This window comes from Brassica rapa, chromosome A02, assembly GCF_000309985.2.
Source record: "Brassica rapa cultivar Chiifu-401-42 chromosome A02, CAAS_Brap_v3.01, whole genome shotgun sequence".
NCBI classification, from domain to species: Eukaryota; Viridiplantae; Streptophyta; class Magnoliopsida; order Brassicales; family Brassicaceae; genus Brassica; species Brassica rapa.
The window spans coordinates 17,533,058-17,551,310 of NC_024796.2; the positions used below are offsets into that span (position 1 = coordinate 17,533,058).

Here is an 18,253-nt window from a genome sequence, read left to right on the forward strand (position 1 = left end):
CCTTAGGGTAATTTGAGTGATATCAAATCTGGTGCCATTGCCGCGAAGCTTTGATCGCCATTAGATCTTATCTTGTTAGATTTAGTCTAGGTTTTTCTGCTATTCAAGAAAACTGATAAAAAAATTTCTTAATTTCTTTCAAGTGCATGCCTAGTAGTACCAAAAACAACAAGGAAAAATCACTGTTATTCTCAGACCATGCACTCCTGGAACGCACGATCCGGAAAGAAAACAGAACTGCATCGATCGACAACAACTTCAGTTCGTCGACCGACACTTCTCAAAAAACGTCGACCGATCCTACAAATCCGTCGACCGACACTTCGCGCTTGATTTAGCTGTTACCACCAAGATCTCTTACATCCTGAACTAAAATCAAGAATGCGTTCCTGCGCAATTTCTTTGATGAGTCATGAGTTGAGGACTTAAAGAGCAATAATGCTACACACATGAACCTACATAATCATTCAGAAGCTCCTAAATCAAATTCAAGTCCTATCAGAGAGACTGTCCACACCATGGATTCAACGAAGTGCAGCTGCTCATCACTTTCGTTAGAGTCATTGCGTTGGCATATCAGATGGATCTGAACACTTCTAGTGAAGGAAACTTCAACACTAGAAATCTAGAAGAGGTTGTGAGACTGATTGAGAACTTGGCATCCAACAATAGTACCAAGAACACTGATTTTTAGAGGAGAAAAATAGGCACCCTAGGAATGGAGTAGTTGGATGATGTTAAGGCAAAGTTGAAGGCAAAGTTGAACAGTGTTCACAAGCAGAGATTTAGAAGAGGATATGAACTTCTCAAAAGAATCCTGGAAATCAGGTTATTTGCAAATGGACAGATGAGTAACTTCTACCAGATGAATATAAATAAATCGCTAATCTTCATCCTAGACCAAAATACAAATTATTAAGTTGCCATGAATCACGCCCTCACCTTAGTTTAATCTCAAGGATTCGAAGACTCTGAACTACCTAGCGTTTTCAAGCGATGAACTCCTTAGCTCCTCCTTGCTGAATCCCTCTTCTCGGACTTCTCTCTTTACCAACTTGTTTCTGCTCTCTAACTTCTCTCTAATCTTGCTTTTTGAATTGTGTGAAAAAATGAGAGCTCAAGGGGTCCTTATATAGGATTTCCCAAACTTTCTCACCAAACCGGGCACTTAATGCCAGTCTCCTTATTTGGCTTGGTCAAAGATCACCATCAATGGCTTGACTTGATATCTTTGATTCTTTCTTTAGCTGACTCCCGCAGATCCGACCTTCCTTTTGTTTTACCCCGCAATTATGGTAGTCAAACTTTCCTTACTTGGAACCCGCATTATCCAACAACCAAACATTGTTTAATTGGTCTTGCGGTCTTGATTTCTCTGTATGTATGCTATGATCATTCCATGATCGGTTTACCATCGCTAAACCCATTCTGGATATTTTCCATGGGCTCATTGAAGATCCGACACTTAGTTAACAGTACATTTATTCTTCCAGTCTTCATGAATACAAGTGTCTCTACACTTAGAAAAATATGCTACTTGTAGAATAAAACCTCTCCGGTTCTATTTTCTTCAAAATTGAAATACTCCGGGAGCGGGTCGTTACAATACCCCCATCGTAATCTTTGTATCTAGATTCTACTTCTGAGCATTCTACACTGAATAACCTTTTCTTCTTATCTCTCGCACTGTCATTCCCACTAATTGCGCTATTCTTTTTCTCAGTAATCTCCACACATAGATGTAGCTGTTCGATTTTCCTTAGGCTTAAAAACACCATTCAGTTGTCGAGTAATGGAGACATAAACTGGTGGGGTATCGTGTGCCATTGTTTTCAAAGCTTTATTCGAGAACATGTAGGTCAACCGAATATGATGGGTTGAATCCTTCAATCCGTAATCATCGAGTACCAACTCCGCAAGTTCCACCTGTGTTGCTTCCTCATCTATATGCATAACTCTACCCCCTCTACCGTCGGCGTTGAATACATATCTGTTTGTCTTGATCCAATTACTGGAAACAATAACCGGATCCATATGATCTCCGATAAATATGAGACAAAAGAACAAGGGTTGAAGAAGATAGATGAAGAAGAAGAAGAACAAGACATGGCGTCTTTAACATAAACCCTAATTTGACTGTCGTAACATTAATAATGACTTGGAAAATAAATGATGATGACATGGAAAATAGAAGCTGATGCCATGGAAAATCGGCAAGGCAGCCACAAAACGAACTTAAAACTCAGCCTTAATAAATCATCCATAACTACAAATTTATGTCAGTTGCAACGTGAATACTATATGAGTAACTAATATTTCGTTAATAAATCAGCGGTGACAAGGCTGTAAAACATTAAGTCAGCTGTGTCGTCAAATAACTCAGCTGTCAAATAAATGTTATTCTAGTAATTAATCTTTCACTAATATGTCAGCCGTAATTAAGCTGAGTTTACAGTTAATCCAGCTCATTACAGCTGAAAATACGAAAACCAGCCATAACTACCTCCAATAAGTCAGCCGTACATTAAATAACTCAGCCATCCAATGTCACTAAATCAGTCGGAGAAACACAACTCATCCATGTCTTATCTAAAACTCAGCCAAGTTTTCGAGAAATCAGCCAGCCGATGTATAATTCAGCCGTAACAAATGTTCGTAAGTCAGCCGTTATCTCATAAATCAGCCTCATTTCTGTAAATCAACCATCATGTGTGGCTGATTTATGCATGGAAGTCAGTCCATATCTCATAAGTCAGCCGAGTTTTATAAATCAGCTGCAATGTAACCGTAACTCAGTCGTTAATACCGTCGTTGTGTTTTACGCCTGAGTTCATTAATATACGTTAGCGATTTTGTACGTGGCACCCGATTTTTCCGACGTGGCTTTAAAAAGTAATAGCATTTTTGTAATTACGTTTTTTGTCATGACATAATAAAATGGCACAATGGAGATTTAGAAATTGGTAGTAATAAAAAAAGTTTTACATGGTTTTGGTCATTTCACCTAATTTGTAGGATGATTAAGTTAACTTCCCAATAATTAAAGATAATATTATGTTTATATATCGACGGTTCAAAGCACAATGTAGTGATCTACCTAGTACTTTGTTTGTGTTAGTGCTTGTCCATGTATGCAAACCTGCATGATGGATGTTTTTGAGTAAACAAACATAAAATTGATGCATTTACCTACGTGGGTTAATACGATATTATTCACACAATAAGATTTTAAAATTATAAACTTACAATGATGTTTATTAGAAACAATAACAACTGAAGTAGCATCTTGAACTAGTAAACGTGAAAACAAACGCATACAGTTTTGAGTAGTTAAACCATTTATGAATAATACATAAAAAAAACTGAAAGTTTAAACCCTTAGACCGAATCGCCTCTGTCTCTTCTGATACCAATCTAAGGCCTCGAGATACTCAGCTCCTCCGAAGTCAGGCCATAGAACACTAGGAAAGTAAAGCTCTGTATAAGCTGATTGCCATAGGTAGAAGTTACTAATCCTTTGTTCTCCGCTTGTTCTAATCAATAGGTCAGGATTTGGGAACTCACTACAGCTTGTCATCAACTCTTTGTCCATCAAATTTTCGTCGATGTCCTCTATATTGATCAGCCCGTTTTTTGCCTTTTCAGCAAGACTTTTGCATGCTTGTAAAATATCGAACTTTCCACTATAGTCTAACGCCATAATGAGTTGCTTCTCTTTGTTGTTCTTTGTAGCTTCTTCTGCTTCTCCTATCAAATGTAGAAGTGACTCCGGAATATTCGTCCGTTTTCCGATGACCGAGACTTTGACGCCATATCTAAAAGAAGAATGGAAAAATTAACTTATAAAACTTAAAAAGGATAAAAACATGTTCAGTACCTGCGCAAGTTAGGCATCTCAGACTTGACGATTTTCTCAAACATGTCCATTATGTACTTAACTTCATCCTGATCAAAGAGTTGATTACTAAAAGGATTAGACAGATGGAAAATATACGAAAAATCTTGAAATGATATGACAAAATGATCCGTCTCTCATATTTTTATAATTACCCCGGGTCTTCCCCAATTTTCTGTGGAGAAAGCAAAGAGTGAAACAGTGTTAATCCCCATAGAGAAATAGTCCTTAACATTCTCCATAACAGTTCTCGCTCCGGCTTCTTGACCTTGCGATGGCCCGAGTCCTCGTTTCTCTGCCCAACGTCTGTTTCCGTCCAATATGATCGCCACATGCTTTGGCATTCTCCCTCCTTTCTCCTTCTCTCCGGTTGTACCGCTACAGATTAGTAATAACAAAAGAAAGCAACACATTGAGCAAAAACCGTTTTCCTTGACATCCAACACATATATATTTTGCTCAAAAAAAATATTATATATATATATATATATATATGAGTTTACTATACAAAACAAAATTATAATATTTCGAAGAGGTATTTTCTATCAGTTAATTATCAGTCCATGAGTCCCGGTTATCTATAAAATTATAAACTTAAAAGTATAAAATGTCAATTTTTTTCATTTAGCAATATGAACTTGTGCACTAGAATACATTGAATAAACGGTTTATCCAATATGGACCGGATTTTGGCGAGAAACATAAATTTATTGTTTTAAACGGAAAATCGATTTGCTATTTTGGGAGAAAAACATATTTTTGAAATCTTTGTTTTAGTTTATTTTTGAACTTCAGTTTTATTTTGAATAATTTGTATGAAGAAAAATCATGGGCAAAAACTTAATCCTCTTAAAGATGAATTATGTCCGGCCCATTGTCTATGGTTTTTGGTTTAGTTTTTGGTTTTTGTTTTTGCAAAAACCATTTTTCATCCAATCAAATTTTAGTTTTTTGTTTTTGTAGAAACCATTTGATTTGCCAATCAAGATTTCTAATAAATAGATTCCCTAAAATGTAGGGAAACTAGTTTTTGAAAAGTTTAACCAATTTGTGAAGAAAAACCAAAAACCAACTTTTGTGAGCTTTTAAAAGGAAAAACGAATTTTGATTTTTTTGGGTAGAAACTACAACATTTAATTAATTAATAATTAATAAATAATATTTTCATAAAGATAAATAATCATACAATTTTTGGTACATTAGCTATAATTTAAACAATAATGTGATATTTATTTGTGCTTAATATCTGTAAAATAAATTTATATAGTTTATAAATAATATTAATTAATTTTAAAGCTTAGTTATTAATTTCTCTATATAAAATAATAGAATAATTTTAATAATTACTAGTCACATTAAAAATAACTAAAGTTATAAAAACATAATATGTTTTAGTAATACAATATATTTTATTAGTCATGAAAAATTAAAATAGCCATTCAATTTTAAGAAAATATAAATAATTTATATGAGAAATTTTATATTAGTTTCAAAATTTTAAGTATTTTTATTTTTATATAATTTATAATATTTAAGAAAAACTATTGCTATTTAAGTTTATAAAATTAAAAATAATTTATATAAGAAAAATTTCTAAATAGTTTCAAACTTTTAAATATTTTTAATTTTTTGCAATTTATATAAATTTTATGATAAATATTTTATTATAATATAATTTTTTATAAAACTATAATAATTAAAATATGTTATTGTATTTTATTTTAAAATAATTATCACAATATTTTGATAATTTTAATTGTAAATATAAATATTTATTTCTATTTTGCTGTATTATTTCAAAGTAACGCATTAATTAATTTTTGAAAAATAAAAACATACTGCAAAACCAAAAACCAAAATCAAAATCTAAAAACTAAAAAGTAAAAACCAAAAACTAAAAACCAAAAACCAAAATCTAAAAACCAAAAACTAAAATCTAAAAACCAAAAACTAAAACTAAAAACTACTGAAACAATCATCACCTAAGTGTTTTTTTTTTGTAACTAAAAACTAAGTGTTTTGGGATTAAATTTTTTGCTATATGATTAGGTTAACCTTTTTTTTAAAAGTTGAATCCATGTTAACATCCCAAGATACACCAAATGACTTTATCTATATAGTCTAATAGTTTTTGTAGGTTGGTTGAGGACGGACATTTTTGGCTAGCTAGGTTGTAGTTTCTGAGATTAGTTAATACTTATCAGATTTGACTGAGAGATACCATTTATTTTAGCAAAATATTAAGAATATTATTAATTTTTATTAATATATATTATCATGTACAATGAACTAAGATTAGCAGAAGCACCCTACCTCTCTTCTTTATCATTGCATTGAGAAGCTGTGGTTTTGATGAATCTGCGGATATTTGTAATGGAGAGGGGAACACGTAGACGCCAAGAGACGAAGAGACAAGGCATGACAATAAGAGAAAGAAAAGTCAAGACAATAGAGAGTAGAGACAACATTGTTTTTTTATTTGTTACTAATGGTTTGTATTTACGGATCAGTTACTTCTCTATTTATACATACTTCAAGGGCTCTGGGTTCAATGACGCACATGATCAACGCAACTCTCTTTCTCTCTCTCTTGCTCTCTGTCTTTCCTTCATGCCACGGAGAGACAGATCATTTTTTTCTTTCTTTTACGGGAAGACAGATCATCTGAATTAAGGTTATTGTTTACGACACTTGAATATCACTAAATGATTTCATCACAAAATTTTCTTATTAAACGAGGGCCACATTTTTGACCTTTTAGATTGCTCTAACCTTTGTATTAGTTAATTACATCAATGATGAAAACTCCTAAACTATTAAAAATTATGGTATCCCAAAAGACAAACTGTGGTATTATAAATTTGATATTAGTAATGTCGAAGCTAATTTAATATATATGTAGTAATGCTCTTCCAATTTGTTTGCATGCATAGTTTTTTTGTTCGCTTCATAAAAAGTAATAATCAAACAAGCAAGCACTAGAGCCTAATAAGAACGCACGTTAGCATTTAGTACGCTCGTGACGATTACATGCAGTTACTTAGTTTATAGAAATAATAGCTTATTCTTTTTTCTATAAAGGTTTTCATATTAATTTTTTTGTTTCTTTTGTGTAATGTACAAGACAGCTAGAATTTTTTAAAAGACCTACGAAAAAACAGCCAAAACAACTTTAAACAAAAGTAAGCCTGTTATACTCAATCTACAAGCATCTCCAATCCATCTCTATAATAAGATAGATTTGAGATAGTCTAATAGCATGATTATTGGAGAGTATCTTTCCAAAGGTTGTTAACTAATTTAATATTGATAGATTTCTATAATTTAGTAAAAGGTTAAATGTAAATCCCAAAAGTTAATGTAAGCCACTAACAAATCAAAATGTATAAAAGGGTATCTAATTTTTTTTGTTTAAGGCATCATTAGTGGTGAGAGACTCCACAAATCTCTCATAAATTATAAAAAATGAAATTGATTACATAATTATGTTTTAGCTAAAATCAATCATTAAAGAATTGACATGTGTCAATAGAGTACTTCATGATGGTGTCAGAATTTCTTTACGAAGAGACTCTCTCTTATTTCACTTCTTTCATAATTTTTTATTGTTAGAAACTGCCCTAGCAAATCATGTAGAAACTACCAATGCTAATGACATTAGGTTCGCTGCAGAGAAACTATTTAGTTTCTCAATTCAAAGCGTTGATAGATTTCCCTGACGATGAAACCTAAACAAGCATAACATAAGTCGTGAGAAAAAAACTAAAGCCCACAACATTTGAGTAAAGTGACTGAAGCCATACCTCAGTGTTGGCATGCACAACCTATTGAAGTTCATAAAGTAACATTGAGTTAGATCTGTGTGCTCCTGACAGTATGATCAGTAAAGTAGTGTATTAAATCAACTCATGGAACTTTCCTCCATCTAAATTCCTGCTCATATGTCCAAAAAATCAAATTTTCATGATCAAATTGTTTCTTAAGATTAATCCATGCCCTGAATACATATATGAAATGGTTGCAGTGATACCTTATTTACTGCCAAGATATGAGGGAGTAATTGTAGGGGCACCATCACCGGCAAACTTGAACTCCTACAAGTCCTTGCAGTTCAATCTTGACCTCACAACAAGCCCATGTGATCTCCATGGTAAGATGATTCAACGTTCCTCCTACAAATTTTTTCCTTCGCGTTCACCGTCCACACAAACTCAACCAATGCATTCTGCGATTTTGAAAAGAAGAACCCAAACCGTCACTCAATAAGTGATGATCACTGCCAAAACATACCGAGAGAGATCTATATAAAATGCTCATCATCCCCTATAAAAAAAATCCTAAGATCCACACAGCCAATTGAAAACACAAAATATGCGAAGGTGTATGGTAACTGAAAGCTAGATGAAGAATTAAAAATAACATAAATCGCACTCCGTATGAAATGAAAATCAAAGCAGAAGCATGAGTCGAGATGAAAAGAGACTGGACAAACCTTAGCGTCAAGGAGCACCACCACAGCGTTTCAAATTTCTAGCTTCCCAAAGTCGGAGCAGTCGCACTTCGGCAGTGGAAGTACAACGGCCAGACATTAAATCAGCTGGTAGGATAGATGAGTTTGCCATTCTATTGAAAATAAGGTTCTGGTGGTTTTGGAGTTGTGAGGATGAGTTCTACGGGATGAAAGTTTACCTTTTTTATAGCTGGAGATATACCGATTTGGTGAGAGTCAAGATGCATTGAATGCGTTATCGTTGATGGAGTGGGGATAAAGAGTTAAGAAGGTCGTCAATGGCGTTCCTTCAGTGCTTCGCGTAATGGTTGCCTCCAGAATCTACACCGTGTATTGCCCTAATTACATAAAGAAGAAGATGATGCTATGAACCTATGAATCTATAAGAAGCAAGTGTTGAAGAAGGAGATATAAAGAAGAAGACGACGACAAGAACCCTAGTAATCTGAAACAACCATTGTTGGAGGGGAAAGCTCCAGCAGTCGACATTCGGGATTGGTTTTTTGTTACTTTTCTCAGCCAAATCTTAATCCACCCCAACACGATAAGCCCAAGCAACTCGTTCTGGTCCAATTAAGAAAAAAGGAACACGTGTTGCGCTGTGGGTTAACGACTTAATGATGTGGCACTCTCACAGGAGGTATAACACTTCATTATTATATAAGAAGCTATTAGGTAATTTTGTACCTTTATTTAAGGAAAGAATGAAAACATTAATTGTACATTATTAATTAATTTTATGATTAGTTTAATGAGAATTGTAATGTACATGTTCAGATAAACCAACGTATTTCTCTAACGGGTTTGAGAAACATTATAGTGATGACAAGTATCATAGCTAAAATGTTTCAATGCTTCTCAAATAATGGTTTAAAGCCAAATATAAAAGTTTATTTGAAATGAAATCTTCTAAAACCATATTTATTTTTTTTAACATCAAAAGTCTATTCTATTACTCAAAGCTTGAGATGATCTGGGGGAACTAGACCGAAGTAAAACAACCAACAAAAATCAAAGCACTATAAAATATACACGATAAAATAGACGAGCAATCCTAGCTAAGCCAATTTTATTTGAAGTGGAACCATCCAAACAAAAAATTAAATTATTTAAATCCAACCATAAGTTATCTTAAACTAGAGAAGCCTAGTAAGTAAAAGAATAGGCATAGTGTATTAGAGTGTGTAAAAGAATGTACGAAAGTTTGTTTTTCATAAACTTAAAAGAAAGCACAAAGTACCTGAGAAAAGTACAAGCAGAAAAAAATGACGAATGGAGTTACTGGAAAATGGAGCGGCGGGGTAAACAAATATTGTACATCAACACAACATTCCAGCGTAATTGCAATTGTAAATGCAACCGCAAACGCAATCACTGTTACAAGCAATATTTTTAAATCCGATCCGGACACTGAACCAGATGATTTACTGGGTTGCTGGGTCACTAGATCGACCGTGGATGAACTACAGATTAATAAATGATTTAGTTTTATTATATAATAATATATCAGCTATGTAAATAAAAATATAGAAACTAAAGTTTAATATTTTATAATTTGTTTTAAAACATAAAATAATAGTTTGGATATTTATATATTTTATATTTAAAAACATTTAGAAATACTTAACTTTAGTTTTTATATTTATATTTTTATTTGACATACAAAATATCAAAAAATAGTTTAGATTATTTAAAATTTTCTCTAACAATATAAGAGGTATGACATCTAAAAAAAACAAGACATTAAATTTATAAATATTTAAATGTCTAATGTGAATGATAAATTAAAGGGAAAATTTTACTTTTACACTTTATTGAGTACCACTTTTCAAATATACACTTAGAAAGAGGTCATTTTCATAAATACACTTTTCATTAATGACCAAAAGACCATACTAGCCCTAACCTTATCTCTCTCTGGCGATCCTCTTTTCTTCCTCTCTCTCGCGATCTTTTTTCTTCCTCTCTGCCTCCGATTCACCGGAGATCCACCATCTCTCTCTCGCGATCTTTTTTCTTGTGGATCTTCACTCTGTTTACGAGAATCACTTTGTCTTGCGGATCTTCACTCTGTTTTCGCAACGTTCTCGATGGCTTGGGCTGCAGATCTAGTTTGAGAGAGTATATTTGTGTGGTTAAAGGTTCAAATCGATCCTCGTTTGCTCTCATTGGGTTCGAGAACCGGCAAATTGAGGTGCTGTTGGCTTCAGACTCGAGAACCGGCGAATTTCTAGTATCAGCAGACGTTCTGCAAGGATTGCTTACTGTGGTCTCTTCGCACTTTCCTTAATCGTATCATGGATTCTCCGTGAGGTTGCTGCTCCTCTCATGGAGAAGCTTCCTTGTAAGTTTTTTCTCTTTTACTTGTATTATGTCACTGTAACCTTTTAGTTTATGGAGTTAATGATTGACATTATTGTGTAGGGATTAACCATTTTCACAATACACCTGATCGGGAATGGTTTGAGACTGATGTTGTCTTGCGTGTCAGCTTAGGGAACTTCGTGTTTTTCTCGATTTTATAGGTTATGATGATTGGTGTGAAGACTCAGAAAGACCCTCGTGATGGCATACACCACGGTGGTTGGATGATGAAAGTCATCTGAAGAACTGATTTTGGGTCTTGCTTAGAGTTATATAATTTGGTTGCGAGGTCTTTCGAGTCCCTCCAAGCTTGAAGCCCCTTTAGTCTTTCCTCAAATGCAGCCATCACAGCTGGCCTGTGCTTGCTTCTTAGTTCCTGCAATCTACTTTCGTTTAAATCTTGGTAACCCATGCAAGCCGTGAAAACTAGCTGGCTGCTATCAAACGTTGAGCCAGTCATTGATTGAAGCAAAGTAATCGCATCTCCAGCGTCCTTGGTTGTAATTAGTGTAGGACCTGTGTTTACTGGGTTTGTTTAGTAAGTCCATAAGACTTAATCACATTATATATCAATATGGACACTGACTGAGGTTTAACCGAGTACCATAAAACTCCAAGTGCTGTTCTGAAAAAGCATTACACGGTTTCCTTCAAACAGAAGCACATCCCACACTCTGAGAACTGTTATAGCAAAAAGAAACGTTAGAAAAAAATAAAGAACTGATCAATAAAAAATCTGGCAAGATCAAGTTTGGAACCTGACCACTTTCCCATGGAAGCATATTGATGAAGATGGAAAGAAACCATGGCGCTGTAACACAAGAGTTTATAAATAAATTTATTAGTTTTTATAAGACAATTTATAGATTATATATAACGGTTTATAAATCTTTTCTTAAGACATTTATAAAATTTTATAAAACAATTTATAGATCATATATAAGGATTTATAAAACCATTTATTAGGTTCATAAATCTATTTATAATTGGTTATCAAAACAATTTATAAGGCTTTCTAAATATCTTTTAAAGTATAATTCATTTATAAGACTTTATAAGATCAGTCTATAAGGATATGTATAACAAACTTGAACTTAGTTTTCTATAAGGCTATATAAAGATTATAAACAATTTATAAATGTTTATGAATCATTTATGAAGATTTATAAATCATTTATAGATAATTTTTAACTTATTTATAAGGGTTTATAAATCATTTATAAAAATATATTTATAAACTGATTTATAATGGCTTATAAGTTGGTGTTTCTAAAACCGCTCAGAAAGACTATGCACACAAAAAAGCTTTGAAAAACATATACTTTTGTATCATCCCATGTGAGAAAAATTCTGTGAAAATCTCAATGCATGTTTCCATGCATTTAAACACAATCCTCTATACGACCATAATATAAATTAACTATAACTTCGTTATCATTATTTTGTTCTAAAAAGATAACACATAAGCACTTTCTAGTTTCTTTGGCATTAGTGCAAGCCAATCTGAGCACACGACAAACATTTATAAAATTCATAAATCAGTTTATGGACACTTACAAATCGATTAAAACCAATATAAATCAATTCATAAACGCTTATAAATAAGTACATATAACTTTTATAAATTAGTTCATAAGCCTTATAAACCGGTTCACAAACCCTAATAAACATTCATAAACCTTTATACTCATTTATGATTTATAAGCCTTTCTAAATATTTATAACTAATTTATAAACTTTTATAAAATTATTATAAATTATTATAACTGAATTCTAAGCTCTTATAAATGATTTATAAATATTTATAAACCCTTATAAAATAATTTTTAAACTCGCATAACTAATTTATAAACTCTTATAAATTAATTATAAAATATTATCAACTCTTATAATATTATTTTTAAACTCTTATAAAATTATCAATGAGCACTTGTAAATGATTTATAAGACTTACTAGATCATTATGAATTTTTTTAAAGGCTTATAAATTATTTATAAGACTCATTTTAAATATTTATAATTGATTTATAAATCATTACAAAATGATGTATAAACATTTATAGCTGAGTATCAAAATATTTTAAATGATTTAAAACTCTTATAAATAATTTATAAGCCTTTATAAATAATTATAAGCCTTTATAAATAATTTATAAGTATTTATAAATATTTATAGCTAATTTATAAATCCTTTTAAAAAAATAAAACCCTTTCAAATTGATTTATGAATCCTGAGAAATAATTTATAAACCTTATAAATCATTTTATGGTTTCTTTTGAATTTAAATTACCCAAATCCCTCACATATGTGCAATTCCCAGCTATTCTGTACTTGAAAACAAAAAATTCTAGTTCTACTTTCAAGTAAATGGATACTCGTTATTATATCTCTGATAATCAAAATGATTGGTTCATAACCTAAAAATATATTAGATTACGCACCAAAAAACTATTTCATAAAAAAGCATATGAATACAATAACTACTAAATATTCCAAGGCCACATGTTCCAGTGCATAACCAAAAGTTCGGTTTCATCTGCAAGCTTAGTCGTTTTCTCCAACTCTTCCACTGCTGCTTTGGCAACGTTTATTTTATTCTCCGCCTCTACAACTTTACATGTGCCGGTTATGCTGCTTCGTCGATCATCTCTTGTGAAACCGAAGGGGATTGATTAATGTATGATTGCTGGGGTTTTATGTTTGTCTCCTTTGGTTTTGGGGTTGGGGCAGGTGTTGTTCTAGTTGTTGTTTCTGATCCATCTGGTAGCTTGTAGAAGTTCAGTAACTGTTAAACAAGATATATTTTAGAAGATGTAGACAAGGCATGAAAGAAACAAGAAGTCTTAAAAGAAACATGTGACAGAGAAGAAAGAGAGGAGGCGTGCTTCAAAGACTTACAGGTTTTGAGTTGCTAACCTTTGGAAGTTTTCCCTGAGCTGCAAGCCTCCTCAGTCTTGAGCTAAGGACTCTTCTAAAAGTTGGCGGCACTTCATGCCTTGGCTGCTCTTTCCACAAATAAACCACAAGCTCTGTTAGGAAAGGTTGTGGCAACCAACTTAAAAGTAGAATCAAGAGAACTATAACAATGTGAAAATAACATAACTAGCTCTCCCTTATATGTAGATGATTAAGTCTCTACCAAACTGTTTATCAGTTTATGAGGTTCTGACTTCTGATCAATGCAAAAAAGAAGCGCAAAGAGAAACTTGTCTCTAACCTCGATGAAGCTGAAGATGAAACCGACATCAGATCCATTTGGATCCGCTAACTCAGAGATAGCTTCAAATATCATCGCGTCATACCTGAAAATAGCAATTCATTCAGAAGTTTAGCAATGCATGAATTAATCTATTTTAGGATTGATAGGGTATATCATCTGAGGACAAACCTGGGAGCGTTTTTGTTATCCACAACAAAGTTATCAACGCTAAAGTCAGAAGAAGCACTGTGTGGAAGGGAAGTAGCTGGCGAAGAAGAAGAAGAGTTAGCATAAGGAGGTGGAGTAGCGGTAGCAGCAGTAGGTGAAACAGAAGCCAAAGTAAAGAACATCTTGAAACTGCTTTGTAACCTGGAAGACCATTGACAAGCAATTCAAATAACCTGATCTCACAGTAAGAACATCTTGAAACTGCTTTGTAGCTCCCATAAGTTTTGTTTTCAAGTCATCACAAAATGTTTAAAATGTTTATAATGATTTATAAGAATTTATAAAAGGGTTTACAAAATCACTTACAGGTGTTTATAAAGATTTTATATAGAATTTATAAGGGTTTAAATAAGTTTATAAAAAGTTTATATAAGATTTGTAAGGGTTTATAAAAGGTTTTAATGGGTTTTGAAGAGTTTATATAGGGTTTATAAAAAATTATAAAGGTTTATAAAACCATATAAATATTTATATAACTATTTCTAAAGGTTTATAAAACCATTTATGAACCATTAATAAATTTTATAAGAGCTTATAAAAGTTCCCAATGTGCTTTGATAGTAATCCCACAAGTATACCCCTGTTTGTTATAAACTGCAATTGCGACCATGAACATGAGATATGTACTGAAACTAAATTTTTCTTCACGTCAAGTTTGAAATTCCTAGCCAAATGCTCAAGTGATAAGCATAGGGATGAACTTATAAGCACATCACGAACATATCTCAGTTGAAATTAGATTTCCAGAATACAATGTGCACAAAGGGAGTAACAAACCTCTTCGGCACGAATCAGGACATCACTGGCAGGCATCAACCCAGAAGAAGGCACACGAGGCTGCTAGATCATTGCTGCAACATATCGTTCCAAACATTTGAGAATCTCTTATTATCAAGAGTGAGCAATCCAGTCATCCAGAATGCACTCGCATATACCTTTAGAATGTGGCATCATGAACCGTTTACCCTATGTGACCGCTGAAAGTAACAGACATACTTGACCTGGCTGCTCCCATACACACTGTATGCACCTGCACAAGTAAGAACCATCAACCAGCTCACACAAAAACACTTCGGAGACAAAATAAACTGTTCAAGTTTGTTTACTTATATGCTTGCATTTCACAAGCAGTTTAAAGATTAAAGTTACCTCATTTTTAAGTTGCATCAAAGAGTCATAGATCGCAAAACCTTATGATTCCATTCCAACCTGCTCAGTCAACCTCATTCACCAATAGTACAAATACTGAGAAAAAAGATCTTAAATCATTCACAAAGAGTTCAAAAACTAACAGTCTCGCCATCGTCACGAGTAGTCCCAGTGGAGTTGATGTAAATGTATACAGGCTCCTTGGGATCCAGCCACTGAAGATACATTAGCTCTGCCACAACCATCTCAGTAACCACCAGCACCAGCTGAATAAAACACAAAAAATTTTCAATCAGCACCACAACACCAGTTTAAGTCTACGCAGTCAAAAGAATCACTTACAGACATTCCAATGTAAACAATTCTCCCGTCAAGAAGCATAGATGGTAAGTCTGGTGGAGGAGTTCTTGGCATGTGCTAGTTATACGCCATTGATCTTTCAACCTAATTTCAAACTGATACCACTCAAATTACCCTAAGGAGTGTTACTCTCATCAAAAGAGGTTCAGATGTAGTACTTAGGGATCAAATCCACAAGGAGCTAGGGAACAATTAAATCTAGTGTTTATTAATTCTAAAGGTTGCAAATGTTTAAATGAAATAGCATAGTAACAAGCGAGTAAATAATAAATGTAACTTGGTTGGAAATGATATTAGATGCAGGGCCACTATTCAGGTGTTGGAGATTATAATACCTATAAATGCCTAACTGTTGCATGCATGATATATTAGAGCTCAATCGCTTAACTCAGTGATCAGCTGTCGCATGTTTCACTGGTTAACAGACTAGATCTCGTGTCTCAACGGTTAGTATGTCGACAACGAGAGAGTGTCGATCGATGGTCTATTAAGACGTCGACCGATACACCTTTGCCAACGTCGATCGATAGTCAGTTGAGGACATCGATCGACGGGTTCTAGCCAGGCCTATGCGCGAGTATGATATGCCCTATTAAGATACTAAATTTGTGGTTAGTCCTCTCTAGCAGTCCTAATATGATAGATAGATGTCAGGATGGGAAAACAAGGGTGCTTCAGTATGCAATCCTATGATCAAGTTCTAGTTAGCAAGGCTAAAACAAGCAATGAATACAAATCTATCATGAATATCACACAAGGCAGATCTATAGTTTGGGGCTAATCCCACAAACCTATCTGAACCCTGGATCTAATAATTGAACTACTCAGACATAGCAAAGCAATTCATAACAATAAAGAAATAGAAACTCATAGTATAGATGAAAAGAAATGAAAACAAGGAGTTCCAATCATAAGTGATCTTCTCTCCAAAACTCTCTTCTCTCTCTCTCCAAATGAAACTTGTAACAAAACTAGGTCTAGAAACTTCTTCTGCCGTCAAAACACTTAGGCAGTATATAATCTACTAGGTTAAAAACTCGCCAGGCCATTTTGGTAATATGGCTTGGCCTTGGGTTTTAAATCTGCTGAGTCCAAATGTCGCGTGTCTGATGTCTCGACATCGATCGATGGTACTTGTGTACATCGATTGATATTAATCTTCATCTGTCAAGGCATCTCCTGGTATCGATCGATAGCACTGATGCAAATCTACGTGGTCAGCTCGGGTGAAATGTCCTTTAAGCTCCAAAATGCTCCAAAGTCATAGCTTTACTCCGAAATGCACCTGAACCTGAAAACATACCTAGAAGAGAAGAAAACATAGATATATATAGTAAAACACCTATATACCATGGATGAGAACGGGTCAAATCCAAGGTATATCAACTCCCCCAGACTTACCCTTTTGCTTGTCCTCAAGCAAAACATACATGCAGTCTCTCTGAAAGAGGTTTGAAAATATTGGGGACTTAAGATTTTAAGGCCTAGAAATCTTTCCTCAACAATTTTGCAACCACATTTAAAAAGTCCTAATCACAAAAGTACACTATGCAATATCCTAGCTTAGCAACCATTTCTAACATAACACAACTCATCAGTTCACGTCTGACATCCCCTCTACTGATTTCATTTCTTAGCATAAATATAAAGTGAATGCTTTTACCTTGGGATTATCGATCACATGATGCAAGGATTTCAGACATGTATTTGGAGCTGCATGTAAAAGTTAGTTCCTAGTTTCTCTCTCTCTAATTTTCTCTCTTGAGTCAAAGTCTGCTTCCATTGCAGGATCAGTGACCAAGATTGGACAGGCTTCCATGAATCAAAACTTAATGGTGGCTGCCACCAAGTTCTGTTCACTTCTTTTTGACCTATATCCAAGAGTTCTTTGCGAAAGCGAGCCTTGAAGATTGCCGCCTCCAAGTCCCGTTTCGAACTCTTTTATTGGAGTCTTTATGAATCAAGCATTAATGGTTTTAGCCACCAAGCCATGTTCAGACTCATCCTAATTAAACAATAGATCTTATTTATTTATTATTCTTATTATTATTATTTTTTAATAGAACTCACTAACTAATCTAGGGTCGAAATTTAGAGAGAGAAAATGTGATAAATAATCTACACCAGGCGTTACCTTCCAGACCTGTCTGAAGAATCCGATCCCATGTATACCAAGCCCGAAGATAAGCGGTTATGTCAGGTTTAGTGTTAGAAATCAGCTTTGGTTACTTCATACGGTTCAAGGCAAGTGTGTAGTTGATAGGTTGATCTGCTTTAGCATCTTTAGTGCTATCTGCAATCAGTAAATCTAAAATAGTGCTAAGATTATAGTCCTTATTTTCAATAGCTAAGCATAATTTATTAAAATTCATTTTTATATAAGAATAAAATAAATTATATCAGTAAATCTCCCCCCCAGACTTAAATTACACTGTCCCAGTGTAACTCAGCCGGAGTTATGATGAAATAGTTCATGATGTACGAAATGTAACAAGTAGGGAAGATACATCTGACCGGATTAGATATCGATCGATGGGAAAATGTTAC

General features: G+C 33.6%; 1 protein-coding gene, 1 long non-coding RNA gene and 1 pseudogene across 9 annotated transcripts; 1 reads left to right on the plus strand and 2 right to left on the minus strand.

Moving 5' to 3' along the window:
* Positions 1 to 3,207: 3,207 nt before the first annotated feature.
* Positions 3,208 to 9,434, minus strand: LOC103853506 (dehydrodolichyl diphosphate synthase 5). Of its 8 annotated transcripts, none has more exons than XM_033285626.1 (7): positions 8,585 to 9,434; positions 8,388 to 8,453; positions 7,926 to 8,120; positions 6,209 to 7,828; positions 4,051 to 4,273; positions 3,878 to 3,945; positions 3,208 to 3,815 (listed from the first exon to the last, which is right to left on the minus strand). In XM_033285626.1, the coding sequence occupies exons 4-7, from the start codon at positions 6,361 to 6,363 to the stop codon at positions 3,371 to 3,373; spliced, it is 891 nt and encodes a 296-aa protein (XP_033141517.1). In that variant the 5' UTR covers positions 6,364 to 7,828; positions 7,926 to 8,120; positions 8,388 to 8,453; positions 8,585 to 9,434; the 3' UTR covers positions 3,208 to 3,370. The 8 variants fall into 8 exon arrangements, with proteins under 8 accessions (XP_033141517.1, XP_033141516.1, XP_033141515.1 ...); XM_033285625.1 differs by having other exon boundaries at positions 7,926 to 8,171; XM_033285624.1 differs by having other exon boundaries at positions 8,388 to 8,492.
* A 749-nt stretch (positions 9,435 to 10,183) lies between these two features.
* LOC117132086 lies at positions 10,184 to 11,417 on the plus strand. The gene is made up of 2 exons (XR_004455578.1): positions 10,184 to 10,749; positions 10,830 to 11,417. It is a non-coding gene; the product is annotated as an uncharacterized LOC117132086 (long non-coding RNA).
* A 1,655-nt stretch (positions 11,418 to 13,072) lies between these two features.
* Positions 13,073 to 15,948, minus strand: LOC103853583 (annotated as a pseudogene).
* Between the last annotated feature and the right edge of the window lie 2,305 nt (positions 15,949 to 18,253).

What these genes read in the sequence shown, in the direction of transcription:
- LOC103853506 (XM_033285626.1), bottom strand. Translation starts at nt 6,363, where the DNA reads ATGTTGTCTCTACTCTCTATTGTCTTGACTTTTCTTTCTCTTATTGTC. An exon ending in TGCAATGATAAAGAAGAGAG is followed by an intron (nt 4,274 to 6,208) that starts GTAGGGTGCTTC and finishes ACTAATCTGTAG; the next exon opens with CGGTACAACCGGAGAGAAGG. An exon ending in GAGATGCCTAACTTGCGCAG is followed by an intron (nt 3,816 to 3,877) that starts GTACTGAACATG and finishes TTCTTCTTTTAG; the next exon opens with ATATGGCGTCAAAGTCTCGG.